The 23,598-nt window shown below is 45.9% G+C and overlaps 1 protein-coding gene across 4 annotated transcripts in view; it reads right to left on the bottom strand.

Moving 5' to 3' along the window:
• Positions 1-287: 287 nt before the first annotated feature.
• The window catches only part of EXD1 (exonuclease 3'-5' domain containing 1), a 107,095-nt gene continuing 83,784 nt past the window's right edge, over positions 288-23,598 (bottom strand). For all 4 annotated transcript variants that reach the window (XM_075329470.1, XM_075329473.1, XM_075329471.1 and 1 more), the window contains exons 10-12: positions 16,327-16,470; positions 11,826-12,017; positions 288-655 (exon numbers count right to left, since the gene is read on the bottom strand). In XM_075329470.1, the coding sequence (XP_075185585.1) occupies positions 527-655; positions 11,826-12,017; positions 16,327-16,470 (465 nt within the window). In that variant the 3' untranslated portion in view covers positions 288-526. The remainder of the gene's footprint in view (positions 656-11,825; positions 12,018-16,326; positions 16,471-23,598) is intronic.

Raw genomic sequence — 23,598 nt, 5'->3', positions numbered from 1 at the left:
TCCTACCCTGCTGAGTTACATACCGTATAGTGAACATGGTAATAAAAAAAGACAAAACACAATTGTGCAATTGCACTTTTTTTTTTTTTTTTTTGCAATTTCACTGCACTTGCAATTTTTTTTCCTGTTTTTCACTATATGGTAAAATGAATAGTGTCATTCAAAAGTACAACTCGTCCTGCAAAAAATAGGCCTTCATACGGCAATATTGAAGGAAAAATAAAGTTATGGCTCTTGGAACAAGGAAAGAAAATAATAGAAACCAAAAAAAAATTAAAAAAATCACAGGGCGTAAAGCGGTTAAATTGTGGTAAACTATACAATTTATTTTACAAATAAAAAAAAAAAATACAGGCTGAAGTTTTTATTTCTGTGAATTTATTACAAGTAACCAACTTCTTAACCACTGCAAACAACAAAAAAAGATACTGCAATAAAGCTGCTGAAACGTAAGGAGCAGCTGCATCTCGGGTGATGTGTGGGACCCCAGCCGCAAAACAGTCCCGGGAATGATGAGTGTAGCCCTTTACATGTCCTCTCTTATCAGGTGTCCTTGGGGGGTCACTTGGTATAATCGCAAGGCCTTTTCCCTTCTCCTTTGCTGCAATACACAAATCTGTTGAAGTTCTTTCGGGATCTCAGATGAGGCGTCCTTCTGAGGAACAGAAAAAGAAAAATATTCAGAAAAGTCAAGGTAGAAAAACCAAGTACACACGAATTCTAATATTTTATGTATCACAAAAAACATCTTGCTTGTTCTTTTCTGTAGGAATACGTCACTCACGTGAATGTGGAGGAAGGTTAGACAACCCCGCTTTACCATGTTGCACAAGTTCATTGTGGTTTGTGAGGATCAATTTATGGACAGATGTCTCGAGGGCCTATGGGCAGATGTCTCGAGGGCCTATGGGCAGATGTCTCGAGGGCCTATGGGCAGATGTCTCGAGGGCCTATGGGCAGATGTCTCGAGGGCCTATGGGCAGATGTCTCGAGGGCCTATGGACAGATGTCTCGAGGGCCTATGGACAGATGTCTCGAGGGCCTATGGACAGATGTCTTGAGGGCCTATGGACAGATGTCTTGAGGGCCTATGGACAGATGTCTTGAGGGCCTATGGACAGATGTCTTGAGGGCCTATGGACAGATGTCTTGAGGGCCTATGGACAGATGTCTTGAGGGCCTATGGACAGATGTCTTGAGGGCCTATGGACAGATGTCTTGAGGGCCTGCCACAGTAATGTAGTTGGTTTGAAGTCTACACTGCCCTTTTACTCTTTATCAGTCATTCTGTTGCTTATTTTGCAGGAGTGTTTGACCCCCATGGCCTCAGGTTTGTCCACATGATTCCGTTTTGCAAGAGTTTTCAGTCAATTCAGTGACACAAGGTGCTTTGTTCTGTGGCTGCTCCAATCATCACCCTTGTCCATCACCGTGCTGCACAGCTGGTATGAGGTGCTTGTGCCGATATGTAAATTTGGTTTCGGTAAATATAGTATGTGGCATTTTGACCAAATATTCCATTCTTGGTCATGTTTGTCCATAGCACATAGTTCCAGAAGTATCAAGGATTGTTCAGATGCAACTTTATAAAGTTTATTCGTGTTGTCATGGTTTTTTTTTTTAAAAAAGAGCATGCTTTCTCCTGGCAACCCTTCCAAATAAGCCATATTCAGACTTTTTCTAATTGTACTTTCATAAACATTAAATATGCTTTGGCCTTACGTATCTTACCTGTTGCTCTTGGGTTTTTTACAATTTCTCTGAGCATGGCACAGTCTGACCATGTACATTACATGTCTGGTCCAGATGTAAGGAATGAGCTGCTGTCATGATCCATGCTGGTATCAGCCGCTGTGGCTTCACCCAGCTCCAGCCTGGTCATGTCAGGGGTTAACTCCGTCCTGCCTCCCTCTGGATTCCGGGACACTATATCCAGGTGCTGCACCTCCAGTTCAGTGCCAGTGATAGTTTATGCTCTGCAGTGTGTTTTACTGGCTCTGGTGAGTTTCCCCGATCTGTCCTGCAACCTGATTCTGACAAGTACCCTCCTTGGTTCGTCTGTCTGTCCCGGTCCCCGACTTCCCGCTCCTGTCTACTATGTATGCCTCCCTGTCTGTCTTATCCCAGTTCTGACCTGTTTGTCCTTCTCCCTTGTTTGTACTTGGACTTTCCGGCATCTGTCCTGTATCCACGTTCCTGACCCCTACCTCCGTCTCTCCCCTCTGCTGTATGTTACGTCTCGGCTTCTGACTCTCGGTGCTCACCTGACCACGATTTGTCTACCCCTGTGCTATTGACGAGATCTCCTGCTGCTGATCCGGTATTCTGACTACTCTACTGCCCTCTGGTGGTTTACCTGCTAACTGCACTCTGCAGTTACATTGCTTGTAACTTCAGCTTCTCCTAGTGCAGCGTGACAGCTGCACGCTGTATACAGGGCACGAGCTATCTGTGCTATAAAGCTAGCCTTTACCTCCAACAGCAGAAATCGGGGCATGGACTGATCCCTGCCGTTTCATCACTTGTTAATGTTAACTATTTTATGTTTTACAACTGTGTAAAGAAAATCATGCTGTACATTTATATTTATTTTATTAGATTATTAATAAAAGGAACAGGAAAGAAGGGAATTTTGTTTACTTACCGTAAATTCCTTTTCTTCTAGCTCCAATTGGGAGACCCAGACAATTGGGTGTATAGCTTCTGCCTCCGGAGGCCACACAAAGCATTACACTAAAAGTGTACAGCCCCTCCCCTTCTGCCTATACACCCCCGTGCCTCACGGGCTCCTCAGTTTTGGTGCAAAAGCAAGAAGGAGGAAAAAATTATAAATTGGTTTAAAGTAAATTCAATCCGAAGGAATATCGGAGAACTGAAACCATTCAACATGAACAACATGTGTACACAAAGAACAACAGCCCGAAGGGAACAGGGGCGGGTGCTGGGTCTCCCAATTGGAGCTAGAAGAAAAGGAATTTACGGTAAGTAAACAAAATTCCCTTCTTCTTTGTCGCTCCATTGGGAGACCCAGACAATTGGGACGTCCAAAAGCAGTCCCTGGGTGGGTAAATAATACCTCATAATGGAGCCGCAAACGGCTCCGTCCTACAGGTGGGCAACCGCCGCCTGAAGGACTCGCCTACCTAGGCTGGCATCTGCCGAAGCATAGGTATGCACCTGATAGTGTTTCGTGAAAGTGTGCAGGCTCGACCAGGTAGCTGCCTGACACACCTGCTGAGCCGTAGCCTGGTGCCGCAAAGCCCAGGACGCACCCACGGCTCTGGTAGAATGGGCCTTCAGCCCTGAGGGAACCGGAAGCCCCGAGGAATGATAAGCTTCGAGAATCGGTTCCTTGATCCACCGAGCTAGGGTTGATTTGGAAGCTTGTGACCCTTTACGCTGGGCAGCGACAAGGACAAAGAGTGCCTCCGAGCGGCGCAGGGGCGCCGTACGAGAAATGTAGAATCTGAGTGCTCTCACCAGATCTAACAAGTGCAAATCCTTTTCACATTGGTGAACTGGATGAGGACAAAAAGAGGGTAAGGAGATATCCTGATTGAGATGAAAGGGGGATACCACCTTAGGGAGAAATTCCGGAACCGGACGCAGAACCACCTTGTCCTGGTGAAACACCAGGAAAGGGGCTTTGCACGACAACGCTGCCAGTTCAGACACTCTCCGAAGTGAAGTGACTGCTACTAGGAAGACCACTTTCTGCGAAAGGCGTGAGAGAGAAATATCTCTCATTGGCTCGAACGGTGGTTTCTGAAGAGTCATCAGCACCCTGTTCAGATCCCAAGGCTCTAACGGACGCTTGTAAGGAGGGACGATGTGACAAACCCCCTGCAGGAACGTGCGTACCTGTGGAAGTCTGGCTAGGCGCTTCTGAAAAAACACAGAGAGCGCAGAGACTTGTCCCTTAAGGGAGCCGAGCGACAAACCCTTTTCCAATCCAGATTGAAGGAAGGACAGAAAAGTGGGCAAGGTAAATGGCCAGGGAGAAAACCCCTGAGCAGAGCACCACGACAGGAATATCTTCCACGTCCTGTGGTAGATCTTGGCGGACGTTGGTTTCCTAGCCTGTCTCATAGTGGCAATGACCTCTTGAGATAACCCTGAAGACGCTAGGATCCAGGACTCAATGGCCACACAGTCAGGTTGAGGGCCGCAGAATTCAGATGGAAAAACGGCCCTTGAGACAGCAAGTCTGGTCGGTCTGGTAGTGCCCACGGTTGGCCGACCGTGAGATGCCACAGATCCGGGTACCACGACCTCCTCGGCCAGTCTGGAGCGACGAGGATGGCGCGGCGGCAGTCGGCCCTGATCTTGCGTAACACTCTGGGCAACAGTGCCAGAGGAGGAAACACATAAGGGAGTTGAAACTGCGACCAATCCTGAACTAAGGCGTCTGCCGCCAGAGCTCTGTGATCTTGAGACCGTGCCATGAATGTCGGGACCTTGTTGTTGTGCCGGGACGCCATTAGGTCGACGTCCGGCATGCCCCAGCGGCAACAGATGTCCTGAAACACGTCCGGGTGAAGGGACCATTCCCCTGCGTCCATGCCCTGGCGACTGAGAAAGTCTGCTTCCCAGTTTTCTACGCCCGGGATGTGAACTGCGGATATGGTGGAGGCTGTGGCTTCCACCCACAGTAGAATCCGCCGGACTTCCTGGAAGGCTTGCCGACTGCGTGTCCCGCCTTGGTGGTTGATGTATGCCACCGCTGTGGAGTTGTCCGACTGAATTCGGCTCTGTTTGCCTTCCAGCCACGGCTGGAACGCCTTTAGGGCAAGATACACTGCCCTTATCTCCAGAACATTGATCTGAAGGGAGGACTCTGTCTGAGTCCAAGTACCCTGAGCCCTGTGGTGGAGAAAGACCGCTCCCCACCCTGACAGGCTCGCGTCCGTCGTGACCACCGCCCAGGATGGGGGCAGGAAGGATTTCCCCTTCGACAGAGAAGTGGGGAGAAGCCACCACTGAAGGGAAGCTTTGGCTGCCCGCGAAAGGGAGACGTTCCTGTCGAGGGACGTCGACTTCCTGTTCCATTTGCGGAGAATGTCCCATTGAAGAGGACGCAGATGAAACTGCGCAAAAGGGACTGCTTCCATTGCTGCTACCATCTTCCCTAGGAAGTGCATGAGGCGCCTCAGGGGGTGTGACTGGCCTTGAAGGAGAGATTGCACCCCTGTCTGTAGTGAACGCTGCTTGTTCAGCGGAAGCTTCACTATCGCTGAGAGAGTATGAAACTCCATGCCAAGATATGTCAGAGATTGGGCCGGTGTCAGATTTGACTTTGGAAAATTGATGATCCACCCGAAACTCTGGAGAGTTTCCAGAGCAATGTTCAGGCTGTGTTGGCATGCCCCCTGAGAGGGTGCCTTGACAAGCAGATCGTCTAAGTAAGGGATCACCGAGTGTCCCTGAGAGTGTAGGATTGCCACCACTGTTGCCATAACCTTGGTGAAGACCCGTGGGGCTGTCGCCAGGCCAAACGGCAGTGCCACGAACTGAAGGTGTTCGTCCCCTATGGCGAAACGCAGGAAGCGCTGATGCTCTGGTGCAATCGGTACGTGGAGATAAGCATCTTTGATGTCGATTGATGCCAGGAAATCTCCTTGGGACATTGAGGCGATGACGGAGCGGAGCGATTCCATCCGGAACCGCCTGGTTTTTACATGCCTGTTGAGCAGTTTTAGGTCCAGAACAGGACGGAAGGATCCGTCCTTTTTTGGCACCACGAACAAGTTGGAGTAAAAACCGTGACCCCGTTGCTGAAGAGGAACAGGGATCACCACTCCTTCCGCCTTCAGAGTGCACACCGCCTGCAGAAGAGCCTCGGCTCTCTCGGGGGGCGGAGAAGTTCTGAAGAAACGAGTCGGAGGACGAGAGCTGAACTCTATCCTGTAACCGTGAGATAGAATGTCTCTCACCCATCGGTCTTTTACCTCTGGCAGCAAGGCGTCGCAAAAGCGGGAAAGCCTGCCACCGACCGAGGATGCGGTTTGAGGAGGCCGAAAGTCATGAGGAGGCCGCTTTGGGAGCGGTGCCTCCGGCGGTCTTTTTAGGACGTGACTTAGACCGCCATGAATCGGAGTTCCTCTGATCTTTCTGAGGCCTTTTGGACGAGGCGAATTGAGACCTGCCCGCGGACCGAAAGGACCGAAACCTCGATTGTACCTTCCGTGGTTGAGGTCTGTTTGGTTTGGACTGGGGTAAGGATGAGTCCTTTCCCTTGGATTGTTTAATGATTTCATCCAATCGCTCACCAAACAAGCGGTCGCCAGACAATGGCAAACCGGTTAAGAACTTTTTGGAAGCAGAGTCTGCCTTCCATTCTCGTAGCCACATGGCCCTGCGGACTACCACCGAATTGGCGGATGCTACCGCCGTACGGCTCGCAGAGTCCAGGATAGCATTAATGGCGTAGGACGCAAACGCCGACGCCTGAGAGGTTAAGGACACGACTTGCGGGGCAGATGTACGAGTGACTGTATTAATCTGCGCCTGACAAGCTGAGATAGCTTGGAGAGCCCATACGGCTGCGAATGCTGGAGCAAAAGACGCGCCGATAGCTTCATAGATGGATTTTAACCATAATTCCATCTGTCTGTCAGTGGCATCTTTGAGTGAAGCCCCATCTTCCACTGCAACTATGGATCTAGCCGCCAGTCTGGAGACTGGAGGATCCACCTTAGGACACTGAGTCCAGCCCTTGACAACATCAGGGGGGAAGGGATAACGTGTATCCTTAAGGCGCTTGGAAAAACGCTTGTCTGGACAATCCCGGTTTTTCTGGATTGCCTCCCTGAAGTCAGAGTGATCCAGAAACGTACTCAATGTACGCTTGGGAAACCTGAAACGGAATTTCTCCTGAGAAGCTGACTCCTCAATTGTAGGAGCTGAGGGAGAAAGATCCAACACCTGATTGATGGTCGCTATAAGGTCATTCACAACGGCGTCACCTTCAGGTGTATCTAGGTTGAGAGCGGCTTCAGTATCAGAATCCTGATCTGTTACCTCCGCTTCATCCTCCAGAGAGTCCTCGTGCTGAGACCCTGAACAGTGTGATGAGGTGGAGGGAATTTCCCAGCGAGCCCGCTTAAGCGGCCTGGGACTGCGGTCCGTGTCAGAGACCTCACCCTGGGACCTATGGGTCACCCCAGGGTCCCTTTGCTGTTCCAATTGAGGGGGACCTGGGGTCAAAGACTGAACAGTGCCCGGGACCTGAATCACCGGTCTGGACTGTAAGGCTTCTAGTATTTTAGAAGACCATCTATCCATACTCTCAGACATTTTGTCAGCAAAAGCTGCAAACTCCGTCCCTGTCACCTGGACAGTGGTAGCAGGTGGTTCCACCTGGGCCACCTGTAGCAGAGGCTCCGGCTGAGTAAGTGCCACAGGGGCCGAGCATTGCACACAATGAGGGTCAGTGGAACCTGCCGGTAGTATAGCTGCACATGAGGTACAGGTTGCAAAGTAAGCCTGTGCTTTGGCACCCTTGCTTTCTGCGGACGACATGCTGTTGTCTCCTCTGAGAACAATCCAGGAGGGTATATAGCCAAAAATCAACAGAGCGACCGTACAGTGCAAATGTATAGCCTATAAGCCTATATATATATATATATACACTTCGGCACTCAGTGGGGCCAGCACCACAGGTGCTGCTTACCGACCGCACAGAGCGGTTGTGTGATCACCAGATTCCCTGCCTGGGTCTCCCTGTGATGTCTCTCCTCTCCAGCGTCAGAAGTGCTGACAGGAATGGCTGCCGGCGTTCTGTGGGGAGGAGGGGACCGTGGGCGTGCCCAAGAAAGTGCGGGAATCTAGTGCCCCAGTGTACTGAGTGAGGGGGGAGGAGGATACTAATGTATGCTCCAGCCCTCAGCGCTGACGATCTGTGCAGCGTCCCGCCCTTCCCCTGACTGGCAGGCCTGTGGGCGGGAATATGCGACACTAGGCCGCAGAAGCCGGGGGCTAAAGTTATAAGCGCGGCCGGCAATAAGCGCGGCCGCGCGGTAGTCCCCGGCGCACTAACACACCCAGCAGTGCTGGAACGAGTATGGCAGAAGCGCTCCATGCGCGGTCCCCACGGGGACACAGAGTACCTCACAGTAGCAGGGCCTTGTCCCTGACGATACCCGGCTCCTGTCCAGCAGATACCCCAGGGGCTGCGGAGGGAGCACGGTCCCCGTGCCTGGAGACCGATTCGGATCCCACTTCACCCAGAGCCCATAAGGGATGGGGAAGGAAAACAGCATGTGGCTCCTGCCGTGTACCCGCAATGGGTACCTCAACCTTAACAACACCGCCGACAAAGTGGGGTGAGAAGGGAGCATGCTGGGGGCCCTGTTATGGGCCCTCTTTTCTTCCAACCGACATAGTCAGCAGCTGCTGCTGACTAAGCTGTGGAGCTATGCGTGGATGTCAGCCTCCTTCGCACAAAGCATGAAAAACTGAGGAGCCCGTGGGAGCACGGGGGGTGTATAGGCAGAAGGGGAGGGGTTTTACACTTTTAGTGTAATGCTTTGTGTGGCCTCCGGAGGCATAGCTATACACCCAATTGTCTGGGTCTCCCAATGGAGCGACAAAGAAACACAACTTGTCTGCAGCACCTTAGGTGGATCCTTCATAGGCTATGGGACGCACCTCAAATCCAAGGGATCCCCATGGAAATGTAGATAAATAGTGTAGACAGTGTCACAGGGGTATATTCCAAAATTATTTTTATTCCATCAAGCAACGTTCCGCCCTACACATGAGCTTTGTCAAGCAAGACTTGACTGCTTGACAAAGCGCATATGTAGGGTGAAACATCACTTGACGGAATAAAAATAATTTTGGAATATACCCCTGTGACGCTGTCTACACTATTTCTTAATAAAAGGAAGTCATATGTTAGGGGAACATTTTTTCCCTGTATATTGCATCACTCTCACTTTTATTATTCACTAGTAATCCATAGTGCCCCCCAGGTCGTTACCATCACGCCTCGGGTTTGAGACTTGTGCTGTGCAGTCAGTTTCCTGCCCTGCTGAGCCACAGCCTGGTTGGTCCCTGTACAAACGCTGATGGTCTTTTACCTTTGCGGTTCTCAGGTGTTCTCACTCGCTTTCTCTGTCCTATCACATCCCAGGTGGGGCCACTTATACTCTCCTGTACTAGCCTTCTCTGCTGGCTATATTCCTTTGTAGATTCTGCTAGGGGTTTTCCCCCTGTAGCAGAGATCTGTGTGGTATTTTCTCTGTGCTTTATTATTTATCTTACCAAACCTTTTTGCTGTTTGCAGTTATGTCTGTAGGAGTCTACCCTTATATGCATTAGCCATTTCACCTTTTCCCCCTAGTGCACGTATTTTAGGCTTCCTCACCTTTGGTCCCTGACTAGCTCTACACACTCCTAACTTGGTTTATAGTGCATAGCGACCTCCCCTCTGGTTTCTCAGGATGTATGAGAAACAACTCAACGGCCTTTTGGGCAGACGGGTCCAGGTTGTGGGTTTCTAGTGTTGCAGCTATGGATATTCCAACCTGGTCAGGAGACATTAAGGCTGTACAGCTCGAGATACGAGTTTGTACAGGAGGCAGCAGGTGCGGCTGCATTGATATAGGTTTCATTCTCCCTTTTACCCATTCATGTTAGAATATGTATGTGCATAACAATTACATTAGCTTGGCTTATGATCAGGTATGGTACTGACCAGCCAATCACTGAGATCACCAGTGGCTGGAGTGATGATGTTCTGGTGAGGCACATAACAGGTCCATTCAATGTATATACAGACTGTCAAGAATCCATGGGCCAGTGGAAATATAGAGGCAGGGAGTTTGAACTGGAGTATGAGTCTTGACTTTCAATTATGCCAAGGTAGGAAAAAACCTTAAAAGGGGTCCTATAACAATGAGATACCTGATACAATTAAAATTGCAGCCTGTCCAAGTCAAGTAGAAAGAAGATAACCCCGGCACACTACAACTCCCAGAAAAAGGCAACATGCAAATTTTGTATGCAAAAAAAATTTTTTTATTAATACAGTAACCTCTTGGGTGTTATTCGGAAAAAAAAGAATATGGTCCAACATACATGGACGTTTCGGCCACAGGCCTTCGTCAACATGGACTATTATCGTGCAAACTCAAATGCATGTAGACACTCAATTTTAAGAGGCTAGTAGTATTGGGGATGAATCAAATCTCCTATGTGTTTTACTGAGTAGGTTCATATATCCCCAATCTAGGCAACAATAATCATCAGGTGTACTATTAGCACAGGAATTCTGTGCAGGGTATATAGGTGAATGTGCTATCTAGGCAGGCCCTATATGTAAGACGCCAAAAAAGCTGAACAGCGTGCGTTGGGTCAGATAGCACAAGCACGTAATATTAAGGTAACGTTTGAATTGAATACTGTCTCCAAATGGATGGAACTGCTAGGAAGCAGAAAAATAAGATAAAGAAAAGTGTAGCCACTATTAAGCGAGCCTGCTCTGTGTCTATTTGATAGTTCTATAATGTCCTGCAAAGTGGGAGGATTGGAACCGGTAGCACCGGAGGTGTAAAATATCAGGACTGAACCGTCGCTGGCGTGCGTTTCTGTGTAAGGACTGCTGCACAGTGCAGCAGTCCTTACACAGAAACGCACGCCAGCGACGGTTCAGTCCTGATATTTTACACCTCCGGTGCTACCGGTTCCAATCCTCCCACTTTGCAGGACATTATAGAACTATCAAATAGACACAGAGCAGGCTCGCTTAATAGTGGCTACACTTTTCTTTATCTTATTTTTCTGCTTCCTAGCAGTTCCATCCATTTGGAGACAGTATTCAATTCAAACGTTACCTTAATATTACGTGCTTGTGCTATCTGACCCAACGCACGCTGTTCAGCTTTTTTGGCGTCTTACATATAGGGCCTGCCTAGATAGCACATTCACCTATATACCCTGCACAGAATTCCTGTGCTAATAGTACACCTGATGATTATTGTTGCCTAGATTGGGGATATATGAACCTACTCAGTAAAACACATAGGAGATTTGATTCATCCCCAATACTACTAGCCTCTTAAAATTGAGTGTCTACATGCATTTGAGTTTGCACGATAATAGTCCATGTTGACGAAGGCCTGTGGCCGAAACGTCCATGTATGTTGGACCATATTCTTTTTTTTCCGAATAACACCCAAGAGGTTACTGTATTAATAAAAAAATTTTTTTTGCATACAAAATTTGCATGTTGCCTTTTTCTGGGAGTTGTAGTGTGCCGGGGTTATCTTCTTTCTATGGACATATTTTACCCTAGAGCACCTACTAATCAGTGACGCAGAGCTTTCCCTTTTAGTATTGTCCAAGTCAAGTGGCAGTACGAGCTGTGGACTGAAGATATATAGCCTGAAGACCTGTGTTTCAACTGACAAGAGCTGTATCACACAAACCTCAGTCAGTGGCCGGGATGTGTCATATATAAATATATCTATTCATCTCTGGGCACAATGGGTGTTATCTCCAGCTTCATCCACCTCAATGTTTATTTATTTTTCAGCTCTTGTCAGTTGATAAAGTTAGTTAGATAAAACACAGGTATCAGGAGCTGTATGTCTTCAGTCTGCAGCCCGTAATGATATGTGACAAGGTTGGGCTGCAGCTTGAATCATATCAAGGAGACCATTTTATCTCATTCTTGGAGAAACCATTCAATTACTTATGACATACGCAATACTTTTGTACATGTTGCAAATTAATATCAAATTAACCAAAAAAGCAAAGTAATTAAAATTTGAATTACTAATAATACCATTGTTAGGTGCCATAAAACAATTGTTAAATACCTCAGCACTAAGGAACATATCAGATGCTTGGTGGCAATATCCAGTAAGATAGCCATCAACCAGCAAAGTGAAGTCAGCCAGCATAGCATCCAGCATGGCCAAGCGGAGGGCCAGCAGCTGCAACACCTCCAGAGACAGGAGCTTCAGGGCTGCAGTCTGCAGTGGACGATTACACCAAATATTTGGGTTGTCCTGTGTAGAGAGATTCCAGAATAAAAAAAAAGGAAAACAATATTTATGGAATATCTAATTTAAGGAATTTTCATAGATGTAACATCTGTTTTTCCTTTTATACATGGAATTAACGTAGTTTTTTGATTTATAAGATGCACTTTTCCTCCCAAATATTTGGGAGGAAAGTGAGGGGTGCGTCTTATAATCTGAATGATAATTAAAGAATGTATGTCTGGAACACCAATGGTGTGAACAAGGTGCAAGACTCAAAAATATACAACTAAACAATAGGAAAAAGAGTTGCACACCAGTCACAATGTATAGGGGAATAATGAAAAGCATAACTGCTATAGGAATACTAGACTGAAAAACACAATGGATTATCTGAAAAAAAGTGAAAAACATGAAAATGGTCTGTGCATAACTGCTATGAATAATAGAAATATAAGAGATGTTTAGCCATTGTATTGATCAATGCAAAGGAGCCCCAACACCAAACACCAAGGTAATCTCTATTTTTGGGGTCCCTAGCCTACGTGTAACCTCACCTGCAGTTAAAAAACTTGCTCTGTATGGGAAGCAAGGGACCAAGCTATATATGTGACATAAGAAACATCTCTCATTCCTACTATTCATAGCAGTTATGCACAGGCCATTTTCATGTTTTTCACTTTTTTTCAGATAGTCCATTGTGTTTTTCAGTCTAGTATTCCCATAGCAGTTATGCTTTTCATTATTCCCCTATACATTGTGACTGGTGTGCAACTCTTTATCCTATTGTTTAGTTGTATATTTTTGAGTCTTGCACCTTGTTCACACCATAGTGTTCCAGATGTACATTCTTTAATTAGTATGCATTTTCTGTCTGAGAACCCTGCCCCACCCATAGCTATGTGTCTTATTTCACATATATAGCTTGGTCCTTTGCTTCCCATACAGAGCAAGTTTTTTAACTGCAGGTGCAGTTACACGTAGGTTAGGGACCCCAAAAATAGAGATTACCTTTGTGTTTGGTTTGGGGGCTCCTTTGCATTGATCAATACAATGGCTAAACATCTCTTATATTTCTATTATTCATAGCAGTTATGCACAGACCATTTTCATGTTTGTCACTTTTTTCAGATAGTCCATTGTATTTTTCAGTCTAGTATTCCCATAGCAGTTCTGCTTTTCATTATTCCCCTATATATTGTGACTAGTCTGCAACTCTTTATCCTATTGTTTAGTTATAATCTGAATGAGGCTTACCGGGGTGATGGTGAGCGGTCGCAAGAGGCTGGGGGAATGCTGCGGCGGCTTTGTGGGGTCTGCAGCAGCCAGTGCTGGGGCTGATGTGCGAGGTCTGCAGTAGCCGAAGCTGGGGTGGCTGTGCGGGGTCTCCAGCGGCATGACTGGTGCTGGGGAGGCTGTGCAGGGTCTCAAGCGGCAGGACTGGTGCTGGGGAGGCTGTGCGGGGTCTCAGGCGGCAGGACTGGTGCTGAGGGGCGGGCAGTGAGGACTTCAAGTACTGCTGCCCGAAGTCGGCACGTGCGCAGATGAAGCTCTCGGCTCAACCTCTCATCTGCGCATGTGCCACCTCCGGCCCATTGATCTCCCAGCAGTGGATTTAAGGAAAAGGTTGCCTGGAGATGGCGCTTGCACAGATGAGATCTTGGCTTGCTATTGAGCCGAGAGCTCAATCTGCGCTGACTCCAGGCACAGTTTCTTTGAAGCCCTCACCGCCTGCCACAGCCGCAGGCTGAGCCCCAGCACAGTTGCCCCAGCACACTTGCCCCAGCACACTTGCCCCAGCACACTTGCCCCAGCACACTTGCCCCAGCACACTTGCCCCAGCACAGTTGCCCCAGCACAGCCGCCCCAGCACAGCCTACAGTTTCTGGGACACTCGCCGCCCCTGCCTTCTGACTCCGCTCCACCACTGCTGCTGCCCCCTCCGGTAAGACACAAATTGTAAAATGGACCGCATTTTTTCACCTTTTTTTTTGCTCTAAATTTGGGGTGCGTCTTATAATTTGATGCGTGCTATAAACGGAAAAATACGGTAGTTGTCTGATAGTTAAGGTGTGTATCAAGTTCTGAATCATGGGGTCCATTTTCACTTTTCTTCTCCCTGGAAACTTGTCATTTAACATTTGAAAGCAAAAACAAAGTGTCACAATCTTACAAAGGTTCAATAAGTCACAAGTAAAGACTAAAGAGGTAATAAGTAGAGTTGAGCGAGCACCTAACTATTCGCACTCGCTATACTCATAACGAGTCTGTCCAATACTCGCGTATTCATTACGAATAGCGTGTGCAATGCAATAGTCAATAAGGAAAACTCACAATGTAACGAGTAACCCGAATGCTGCACTATTTGTGCGAGTAGTGAATAGTGCGGCATTTGGGTTGCTCGTGTTGGGATACTTGTAATGGAGACCATTTTCATTGAGAAGCCATGTGTTGATGAAGCAGTGGTGGTTAGGATTTTCCCAGCTGGAGAGCTCTTCTATGCAGTGTAAAGGCCTGCCTAGCTGATGGTGTGGGGGTCGCACTAATGTCTATGACATGGGCAACGTCGATATCTTGAAAGGTGCCATCAATGCGGAGCACTATATAGACACATGCTCAGCACGGTGGCTCCGTGGTTGTAACTGTGGCTTAGCAATGCTGGGGTCCTGGGTTCACATCCGACTAAGGCCATCATTTGCAAGGAGCTTGTATGTTCTCCCGGTGTTTGCGTTGGTCTCCGAAGACTTGCTGATAGGGAATGCAGATTGTGAGCCCCAGTGATTATGACTGTAAAGCGCTGTGGAATATGATGGTGCTATATAAGCAAAGTGTTGGAGCATTTTGGTCCACAGGAAAGGGATATAACCCTAATAATGGCATTCAGGATGGCAGGAGGTCCACACCAACATGTCTGCTCAGTACAGGAGTGTAACCACACCCCGACGTCTGTGAAGCTTATCATTAGGAAAAACCTCTACTATAAAAACTCATAACAGCTTAATAAAGACGTCCCTATACCAAAAAAACCTATTGTTCAGCCTACAATCTTCCGACGGGACAACTTCCACCCTAACACATTAACCCCTTAACGACTGCTGGCAGTAATATTATGTCCTAAGCTATGATGCTGCGGGGATCCATGCACATGTCAGCTGATTTGTACAGCGGACATGTGTGCCTCTCAGGCAGGAGTGGATCCACTTTCTGCCCATGCCGGTTAACCCTCTAAATGGTGCTGTGAAAATGTGACAGCGCCATTTAAATGCAGATCACAGTAAAACTTTACTCCCCCGGCTCTATCGGTGGCACTGTGACGTGATCACGTGGATCCAATGGTTGTCATGGTACCACAGGGTCATGTGATGACTCCTGTAGCTAGCATGAGTTACTTCCTGCTTCACTCGGCCGAGTGCAGCCAGTGACAGGAGGTGAGTGTTTCTAGTGATCGCAGCTGTGATCAGCAGATATGGAAGAGCGATCAGACTGCTGATCCTTCTAGCCCCCTAGGGTACTAGTAAAATAAAGAAAAAAGAAAAAAAGTTAAAAAAAAAAGTTTTAAAAAGTTAAAAAATAAATAAAACCTAAAAAGTTCAAATCACCCTCCTTTGGCCTCACTGAAAATTAAAGGGTTAGAAAAATAAAATATACACGCATTTGCTATCGCTGCGTTCAGAGACACCCGATCAAAACATAAAATCCATTAATCTGATCAGTAAACAGCGTAGCGGCAAAAAATCCAAACACCAAAATTACGTTTTTTGGTCGCCACAAATTTTGCGCAAAATGCAATAGCAGGCGATCAAATGTAGCATCTGTACAGAAATGGAACCGTTCAAAACATCATCTTTAGATGCAAAAACTAAGCAGTTGCTGAGCCCAGATCCCGAAAAATGAACGCTGTGGGAAGCAGAAAATGGCGCAAAAAGTGCACCACTTTTTTTGGACAAACTTCTGATTTTTTTAACCCCCTAAAGAAAAGTATTTTTGAACTTGCACCGACCTGAGGTATCACACCAACACATCAGCTTTACCATGTAGTGAATAAAATATCTCAAAAACTATCATGCAATCACACATTTTTTTTTTGCAATTTTTCGCCACTTGGAATTTTTTTGCCATTTTCCAGTACACTATACGGTAAAACGTATGGTTTAATTTAAAAGTACAACTTATCCCGCAAAAAACAAGCTCTCATATGGCAAGATTGCCGGAAAAATAAAAAAGGATACGTCTCTCGGAAGAAGGAAGGTGAAGAAAAAAAATATTGGAAAACTCAAAATTGGCCGGGGGTGAGGGGGTTATATGACAAATTGTGGCTTCTTGTCCCATCACTTACCTTCATTATTGTTTGCTTGTAGGTCAGGTAAGAAACCTTTGAGGATGACAAGTTGAGATATCGAGTCAAACATTCTGTAACTGTGCTTGTGTGATTGGGGAGAAAGCCGCCTGTCTCTATGGAGAAAACGTAGACATCCGCCACCTGGAAGACACAATGCACCGATTCACCAAATCAGTAATGGGGGACAGTCTACTGTGTGACTGCCACTCTAACATAATAGAAGACGAACTGCAATATTCCTTTCATATCCTTTCTAGGCTTCAGGAAGAACATATCTCACCCACAAAAGGTTAGTGAGGTTTTACGGAATCCAAAAAAGCCGGATATTCCAAACCAGCTTTTTCTCATGTGTCACCCATTTTGTATAGTTTCTGCTGGATCCCTATAGACTTGTACGACCAAGATTTATATATATATATATATATATATATATATATATACACAGTTAGGTCCAGAAATCTTTGGCCAGTGACACAATTTTGGCGAGTTGGGCTCTGCATGCCACCACATTGGATTTGAAATGAAACCTTTACAACAGAATTCAAGTGCAGATTGTAACGTTTAATTTGAAGGTTTGAACAAAAATATCTGATAGAAATTGTAGGAATTGTCACATTTCTTTACAAACACTCCACATTTTAGGAGGTGAAAAGTAATTGGACAAATAAACCAAACCCAAACAAAAATTTTTTATTTTCAATATTTTGTTGCGAATCCTTTGGAGGCAATCACTGCCTTAAGTCTGGAACCCATGGACATCACCAAACGCTGGGTTTCCTCCTTCTTAATGCTTTGCCAGGCCTTTACAGCCGCAGCCTTCAGGTCTTGCTTGTTTGTGGGTCTTTCCGTCTTAAGTCTGGATTTGAGCAAGTGAAATGCATGCTCAATTGGGTTAAGATCTGGTGATTGACTTGGCCATTGCAGAATGTTCCACTTTTTTGCACTCATGAACTCCTGGGTAGCTTTGGCTGTATGCTTGGGGTCATTGTCCATCTGTACTATGAAGCGCCGTCCGATCAACTTTGCGGCATTTGGCTGAATCTGGGCTGAAAGTATATCCCGGTACACTTCAGAATTCATCCGGCTACTCTTGTCTGCTGTTATGTCATCAATAAACACAAGTGACCCAGTGCCATTGAAAGCCATGCATGCCCATGCCATCACGTTGCCTCCACCATGTTTTACAGAGGATGTGGTGTGCCTTGGATCATGTGCTGTTCCCTTTCTTCTCCACACTTTTTTCTTCCCATCATTCTGGTACAGGTTGATCTTGGTCTCATCTGTCCATAGAATACTTTTCCAGAACTGAGCTGGCTTCATGAGGTGTTTTTCAGCAAATGTAACTCTGGCCTGTCTATTTTTGGAATTGATGAATGGTTTGCATCTAGATGTGAACCCTTTGTATTTACTTTCATGGAGTCTTCTCTTTACTGTTGACTTAGAGACAGATACACCTACTTCACTGAGAGTGTTCTGGACTTCAGTTGATGTTGTGAACGGGTTCTTCTTCACCAAAGAAAGTATGCGGCGATCATCCACCACTGTTGTCATCCGTGGATGCCCAGGCCTTTTTGAGTTCCCAAGCTCACCAGTCAATTCCTTTTTTTCTCAGAATGTACCCGACTGTTGATTTTGCTACTCCAAGCATGTCTGCTATCTCTCTGATGGATTTTTTCTTTTTTTTCAGCCTCAGGATGTTCTGCTTCACCTCAATTGAGAGTTCCTTAGACCGCATGTTGTCTGGTCACAGCAACAGCTTCCAAATGCAAAACCACACACCTGTAATCAACCCCAGACCTTTTAACTACTTCATTGATTACAGGTTAACAAGGGAGACGCCTTCAGAGTTAATTGCAGCCCTTAGAGTCCCTTGTCCAATTACTTTTGGTCCCTTGAAAAAGAGGAGGCTATGCATTACAGAGCTATGTTTCCTAAACCCTTTCTCCGATTTGGATGTGAAAACTCTCATATTGCAGCTGGGAGTGTGCACTTTCAGCCCATATTATATATAGAATTGTATTTCTGAACATGTTTTTGTAAACAGCTAAAATAACAAAACTTGTGTCACTGTCCAAATATTTCTGGACCTAACTGTATATATATATATATATATATATATATATATATATATATATATATATATATATATATATATATATATAAACAAAAAACAAAAAAAAAACTGATTATAGGACAAGCTGAATGTTTAATTGTGTGGATACAAATAAAGAAAAAAAAAACAAAACATGAGAGAAAAAAAAATGCCCCTCCTCTCCCCACACAGTGCCATACAAAAGTTTGGGCACCCCTGGTCAAAATTTCTGTTTTTATGAACAATTAAGCGAGTTGAAGGCAAAATGATCTAAAAAAGCATAAAGTTAAGGATCATACATTTCCTTTGAATTTTAGGCAAAAAAAAAAAATCAATCAATCATATTATATAATTTTCATCTTTTACCTTTTTAACATTCAAGGGAGCCTGTCAGGTCCAATATGTGGCCAGAACCATGAGCAGTTCTGTGCATGTTGCTATTCCCTGCCTAACTGTCCTGTATACATCAGCATAGATAAAGAGATCTATAGAAAAAGTATTTCTAAAGATCCTTTATGATATGCTAATGAGCGTGGGGACTAGTCCCGAGTGCATTAGTTCCTGTGCTCATTGCGCCCTCTTAAAGGCGTGATAACATGCTATTCAATGCTAATTGCCAAGCGTCATCTTTGCAGTGACTCATTTACTTGTGTCCGTTTAACCGCCTCAGAACGCCGGGCTTAGGGTCAGTGCGCATGATCAGAAGTCACCGCACTTCCAGTCATCAGCACTGTGAAGCCGGGTGTACACGTCGCAGGTTCAGGAGAGGTCTAGTGTGCATGACCAAAAGTGCGGTGACATCTGATACATACGCACTGACCCTAAACCTGGCATCTGAGGTGGTGCAATGGACACAGATACGCGCGTCACCGCTGATGATGACACTGGACAATGGGCATTGAATAGCATGGTAATACGCCCCTAAGAGGGTGAAATGAGCACAGGAACTAAAGCACTCAGGACTAGTCCCTGGCCTCATTAGCATATCATAAAGGATCTTTAGAAATACTCTTTATCTATGCGAGTGTATACAGGGACTGTTAGGCAGGGATTAGCAATATACACCCAGAACTACTCGTGGTCCGGGGGCATATTGGACCTGACAGGTTTCCTTTTAACAAAAAATGAGCCGCTGCAAAAGTTTGGGCACCCTGCATATAGTAGCACCGCCTTTGGCAAGGAGCACAGCTTGTAAATGCTTTTTGTAGCAGCCATGAGTGTTTTAGTTCTTGTTTGAGGGATTTTCATCCATTCTTCCTTGGAAACGTCTTCCAGTCCTGTGAGATTCCTGGCTCGTCTTGCATTCCCCCCTCCACCGTCTGCCCTGTATCACTGCAGGTGGGCTTCCCCACAAATATAAAATCATTGAGTTTGTCAAAAAACACTAATTTTGCCCCCTTTAGTCCTATTTGTGCGGTGTTTGGATATCTGAATGCGGAAACATATGACTGTGACCCTGGTGTAAGGAAACATTCACATGTCAGCCGTGACGCCATCCAAAACTATGTGTGACACAGCTCAGCCTACAACTCCCTCTCTACAAACACTTTCTGGAAAAAACAACAGCTTTTTTGGTGAAAATGAACTGGATCTAGACCTCTCTTTAAAAGGAGCATCGAGTTCAACGTTTTGTCAACATTTGTGAGTTTTATTGAACTTGTATCCCATGACATTACTAAATCCGAGCAGGAGAAGTTTGAAAGATCTACATTGTTTCAAGAAAGCCGGGCTGTGGAGTCAGAGCCGCGGAGTCAGAGCCGCGGAGTCAGAGCCGCGGAGTCAGAGCCGCGGAGTCAGAGCCGCGGAGTCAGAGCCGCGGAGTCAGAGCCGTGGAGTCAGAGCCGCGGAGTCAGAGCCGTGGAGTCAGTGTCCATTTTGGTGGAGTCAGTATAAAATGGACACAGACATGCCGCGGGACAGAGGTGTTCTGAGAAGGTGGATTCCTGCTTTGTGTCTGTGCGTGTCCCAGTGTTTCCTTCTTCCCTCCCCCCCTTTTTCCTTTTGTGTCTTCCCACTCCTACTCGTCACTTGTCTTACTCGTTTCTTTCTTCTTCTATTTCTCAAGTTACCCTGGCATTCCTCTATTACAAAAATTTTCGGGTAAACATGGAGGGGTCAAAGTGTTGAAATTTTCACATGTCACTGTTAGTCTGCTATGAGATGTCATACAATGAATGTGAAATGTATTGCAATTGATTCAGTTTGAAATGATTCCATATTTACGGTTAAATAAAAAATTAAAAAAAAAAAAAAAAAAAAAAATGGACACAGACTCCGACTCCTAAAATATATAATAAACTGGGAACAGAGGTAAAACGCAGGATGTGATGAACATTTTTTTTTGCAAAAGACCTTGTGAAGATGCTGGCGGAAGCTGGTAAGATTGTGTCATTATCCACAGTGAAACGAGTACTATATCAACATGGGCTGAAAGACCACTCTGCCAGGAAGAAGCCATTACTCCAAGAGAAACATAAAAAAAACAGATTAATGTTTGCAAATGCAACAGGAACAAAGACCTGAATTTTTGGAGACGTCCTGTGTCTGACGAAACTAAAATTGAACTGTTTGGCCATAACACTGTTATGTTTGGAGGAAAAAGGGAGAAGCTTTGAAGCCTAAGAACATCATCCAACTGTGACACACGGGGGCGGCAGAATCATGTTGTGGGTAGTTTTGCTGCAGGAGGGACTGGTGACTGCACAACATAGATGGGATCATGAGGAAAGAAGATTATGTGGCAATACTGAAGAACATCTCAAGACATCAGCCAGGAACGTAAAGCTTGGGCAGAAATGGGTCTTCCAAATGGACAATGACCTGAAGCTACTGCCAAACTGGTTACAAAGTGGCTTAAGGAGAACAAAGTCAATGTTTTGGAGTGGCCATCAGAAAGCCTTGATCTCAATCCTATTGAAAATGTATGAGCAAAGCTGACTGCGATCAAAGTGACTTACAAACATGGCTTATCTACACCAGTTCTGTCAGGAGGAATCGGCCCAAAGTCCACCAACTATTGTGAGAAGCTGTGGAAGGTTTCAAAAGGTTTCCCCCAAGTCACACAGTGTAAGGGCAATGCCACCAAATACTAATGTATGGAGGAAACTTCACTGTGCAGAAAGGAAGAAAAATGCCTGAAAACTTTCTCTCTCTCATATTATTGTGGAAATTGGTAAATAGAAATAATTTTGGTTCCTAATTTCCCTAAAACAGGAAACGTTTATTCTGATTTCATTGTAGATAGTGAGGAAAAACCTGCAGATGTGTCTTTATAGAGAGGAGAGGGAAAAACCTGCAAATGTGTCTGTATAGAGATCGTAGGGAAAACCTGCAGATGTGTCTGTATAGAGATCGTAGGGAAAACCTGCAGATGTGTCTGTACAGAGATCATAGGGAAAACCTGCAGATGTGTCTGTATAGAGATCGGAGGTAAAACCTGCAGATGTGTCTGTACAGAGATCATAGGGAAAACCTGCAGATGTGTCTGTATAGAGATCGTAGGGAAAACCTGCAGATGTGTCTGTATAGAGATCGGAGGGAAAACCTGCAGATGTGTCTGTATAGAGATCGGAGGGAAAACCTGCAGATGTGTCTGTATAGAGAACGGAGGGAAAACCTGCAGATGTGTCTGTATAGAGAACGGAGGGAAAACCTGTAGATGTGTCTGTATAGAGAACGGAGGGAAAACCTGCAGATGTGTCTGTATAGAGAGCGGAGGGAAAACCTGCAGATGTGTCTGTATAGAGATCGGAGGTAAAACCTGCAGATGTGTCTGTATAGAGATCGGAGGGGAAAAACCTGCAGATGTGTCTGTATAGAGATCGGCGGGAAAACCTGCAGATGTGTCTGTATAGAGATCGTAGGGAAAACCTGCAGATGTGTCTGTATAGAGATCGGAGGGAAAACCTGCAGATGTGTCTGTATAGAGATCGGAGGGAAAACCTGCAGATGTGTCTGTATAGAGAACGGAGGGAAAACCTGCAGATGTGTCTGTATAGAGAACGGAGGGAAAACCTGTAGATGTGTCTGTATAGAGAACGGAGGGAAAACCTGCAGATGTGTCTGTATAGAGAGCGGAGGGAAAACCTGCAGATGTGTCTGTATAGAGATCGGAGGTAAAACCTGCAGATGTGTCTGTATAGAGATCGGAGGGGAAAAACCTGCAGATGTGTCTGTATAGAGATCGGAGGTAAAAACCTGCAGATGTGTCTGTATAGAGATCGGAGGGAAAACCTGCAGATGTGTCTGTATAGAGATCGGAGGGAAAAACCTGCAGATGTGTCTGTATAGAGATCGGAGGGAAAACCTGCAGATGTGTCTGTATAGAGATCGGAGGGAAAACCTGCAGATGTGTCTGTATAGAGATCTGAGGGAAAAACCTGCAGATGTGTCTGTATAGAGAATGGAGGGAAAACCTGTAGATGTGTCTGTATAAAGAGCAGAAGGAAAACCTGCAGATGTGTCTGTGACGGGGTGTACATCAGAGCAAAGAGAGACAACAGGCCGAGGATGATCCAACAGGTTTACTAACAGGAATACAGGAACAGCACACGACAAGTCCAAATAAAACAGATTCGGGGGCACCTCCCGATAATCCAAAGTGCCAGATCACAACGTAATAGTCCTTTTCAGAGTCCCAGAAATCCCACACAATCCACTGGACGGCGAGGTCTGTCCGCAGATTCAGATCTCGCTCCCTTCCTCTTCAAAAACTCAACTCCCAACTGCATTTAGAAACAGGAGTGAATTGTTTGAGCTCGTGGGCCCGCCCCTCAAGGGTAGGGGTCTATGCAATGGTTGGGCCCACTAGAAGATTCTAGAAGGTTGGCTCCGAGATGTCTACAGGTTTGTGTAGTTGGCGTTATCCACTGCTTACGAAACAATGAGAAGTTCCCCTGGCTGTGTGGACAAGAGATAATTGCATTATGGGCCCAGAGACACAGGAGATGGGGGGAAGGTATGGTTACTTACATCCCAAGACATTTCAAAGTGTTCAGTAAGTACAACCAAAGGAAAGTGACATCACATCCTGACATAGTATTACAGCAAATACAGTGAGAAGGTAAAATACATCATGACAATTCCTTCCCCTCCCAACTTGTGTACGTACTAGGGACCTCTACAGGTCGCTGGTTAAGTACACGCAGGCATGGCTGACAGGACTCAAGGCTCCTCTT

The sequence above is a fragment of the Anomaloglossus baeobatrachus genome, chromosome 12, assembly GCF_048569485.1.
Source record: "Anomaloglossus baeobatrachus isolate aAnoBae1 chromosome 12, aAnoBae1.hap1, whole genome shotgun sequence".
NCBI lineage: Eukaryota > Metazoa > Chordata > Amphibia > Anura > Aromobatidae > Anomaloglossus > Anomaloglossus baeobatrachus.
This window is presented reverse-complemented; position numbering and strand designations above follow the sequence as displayed.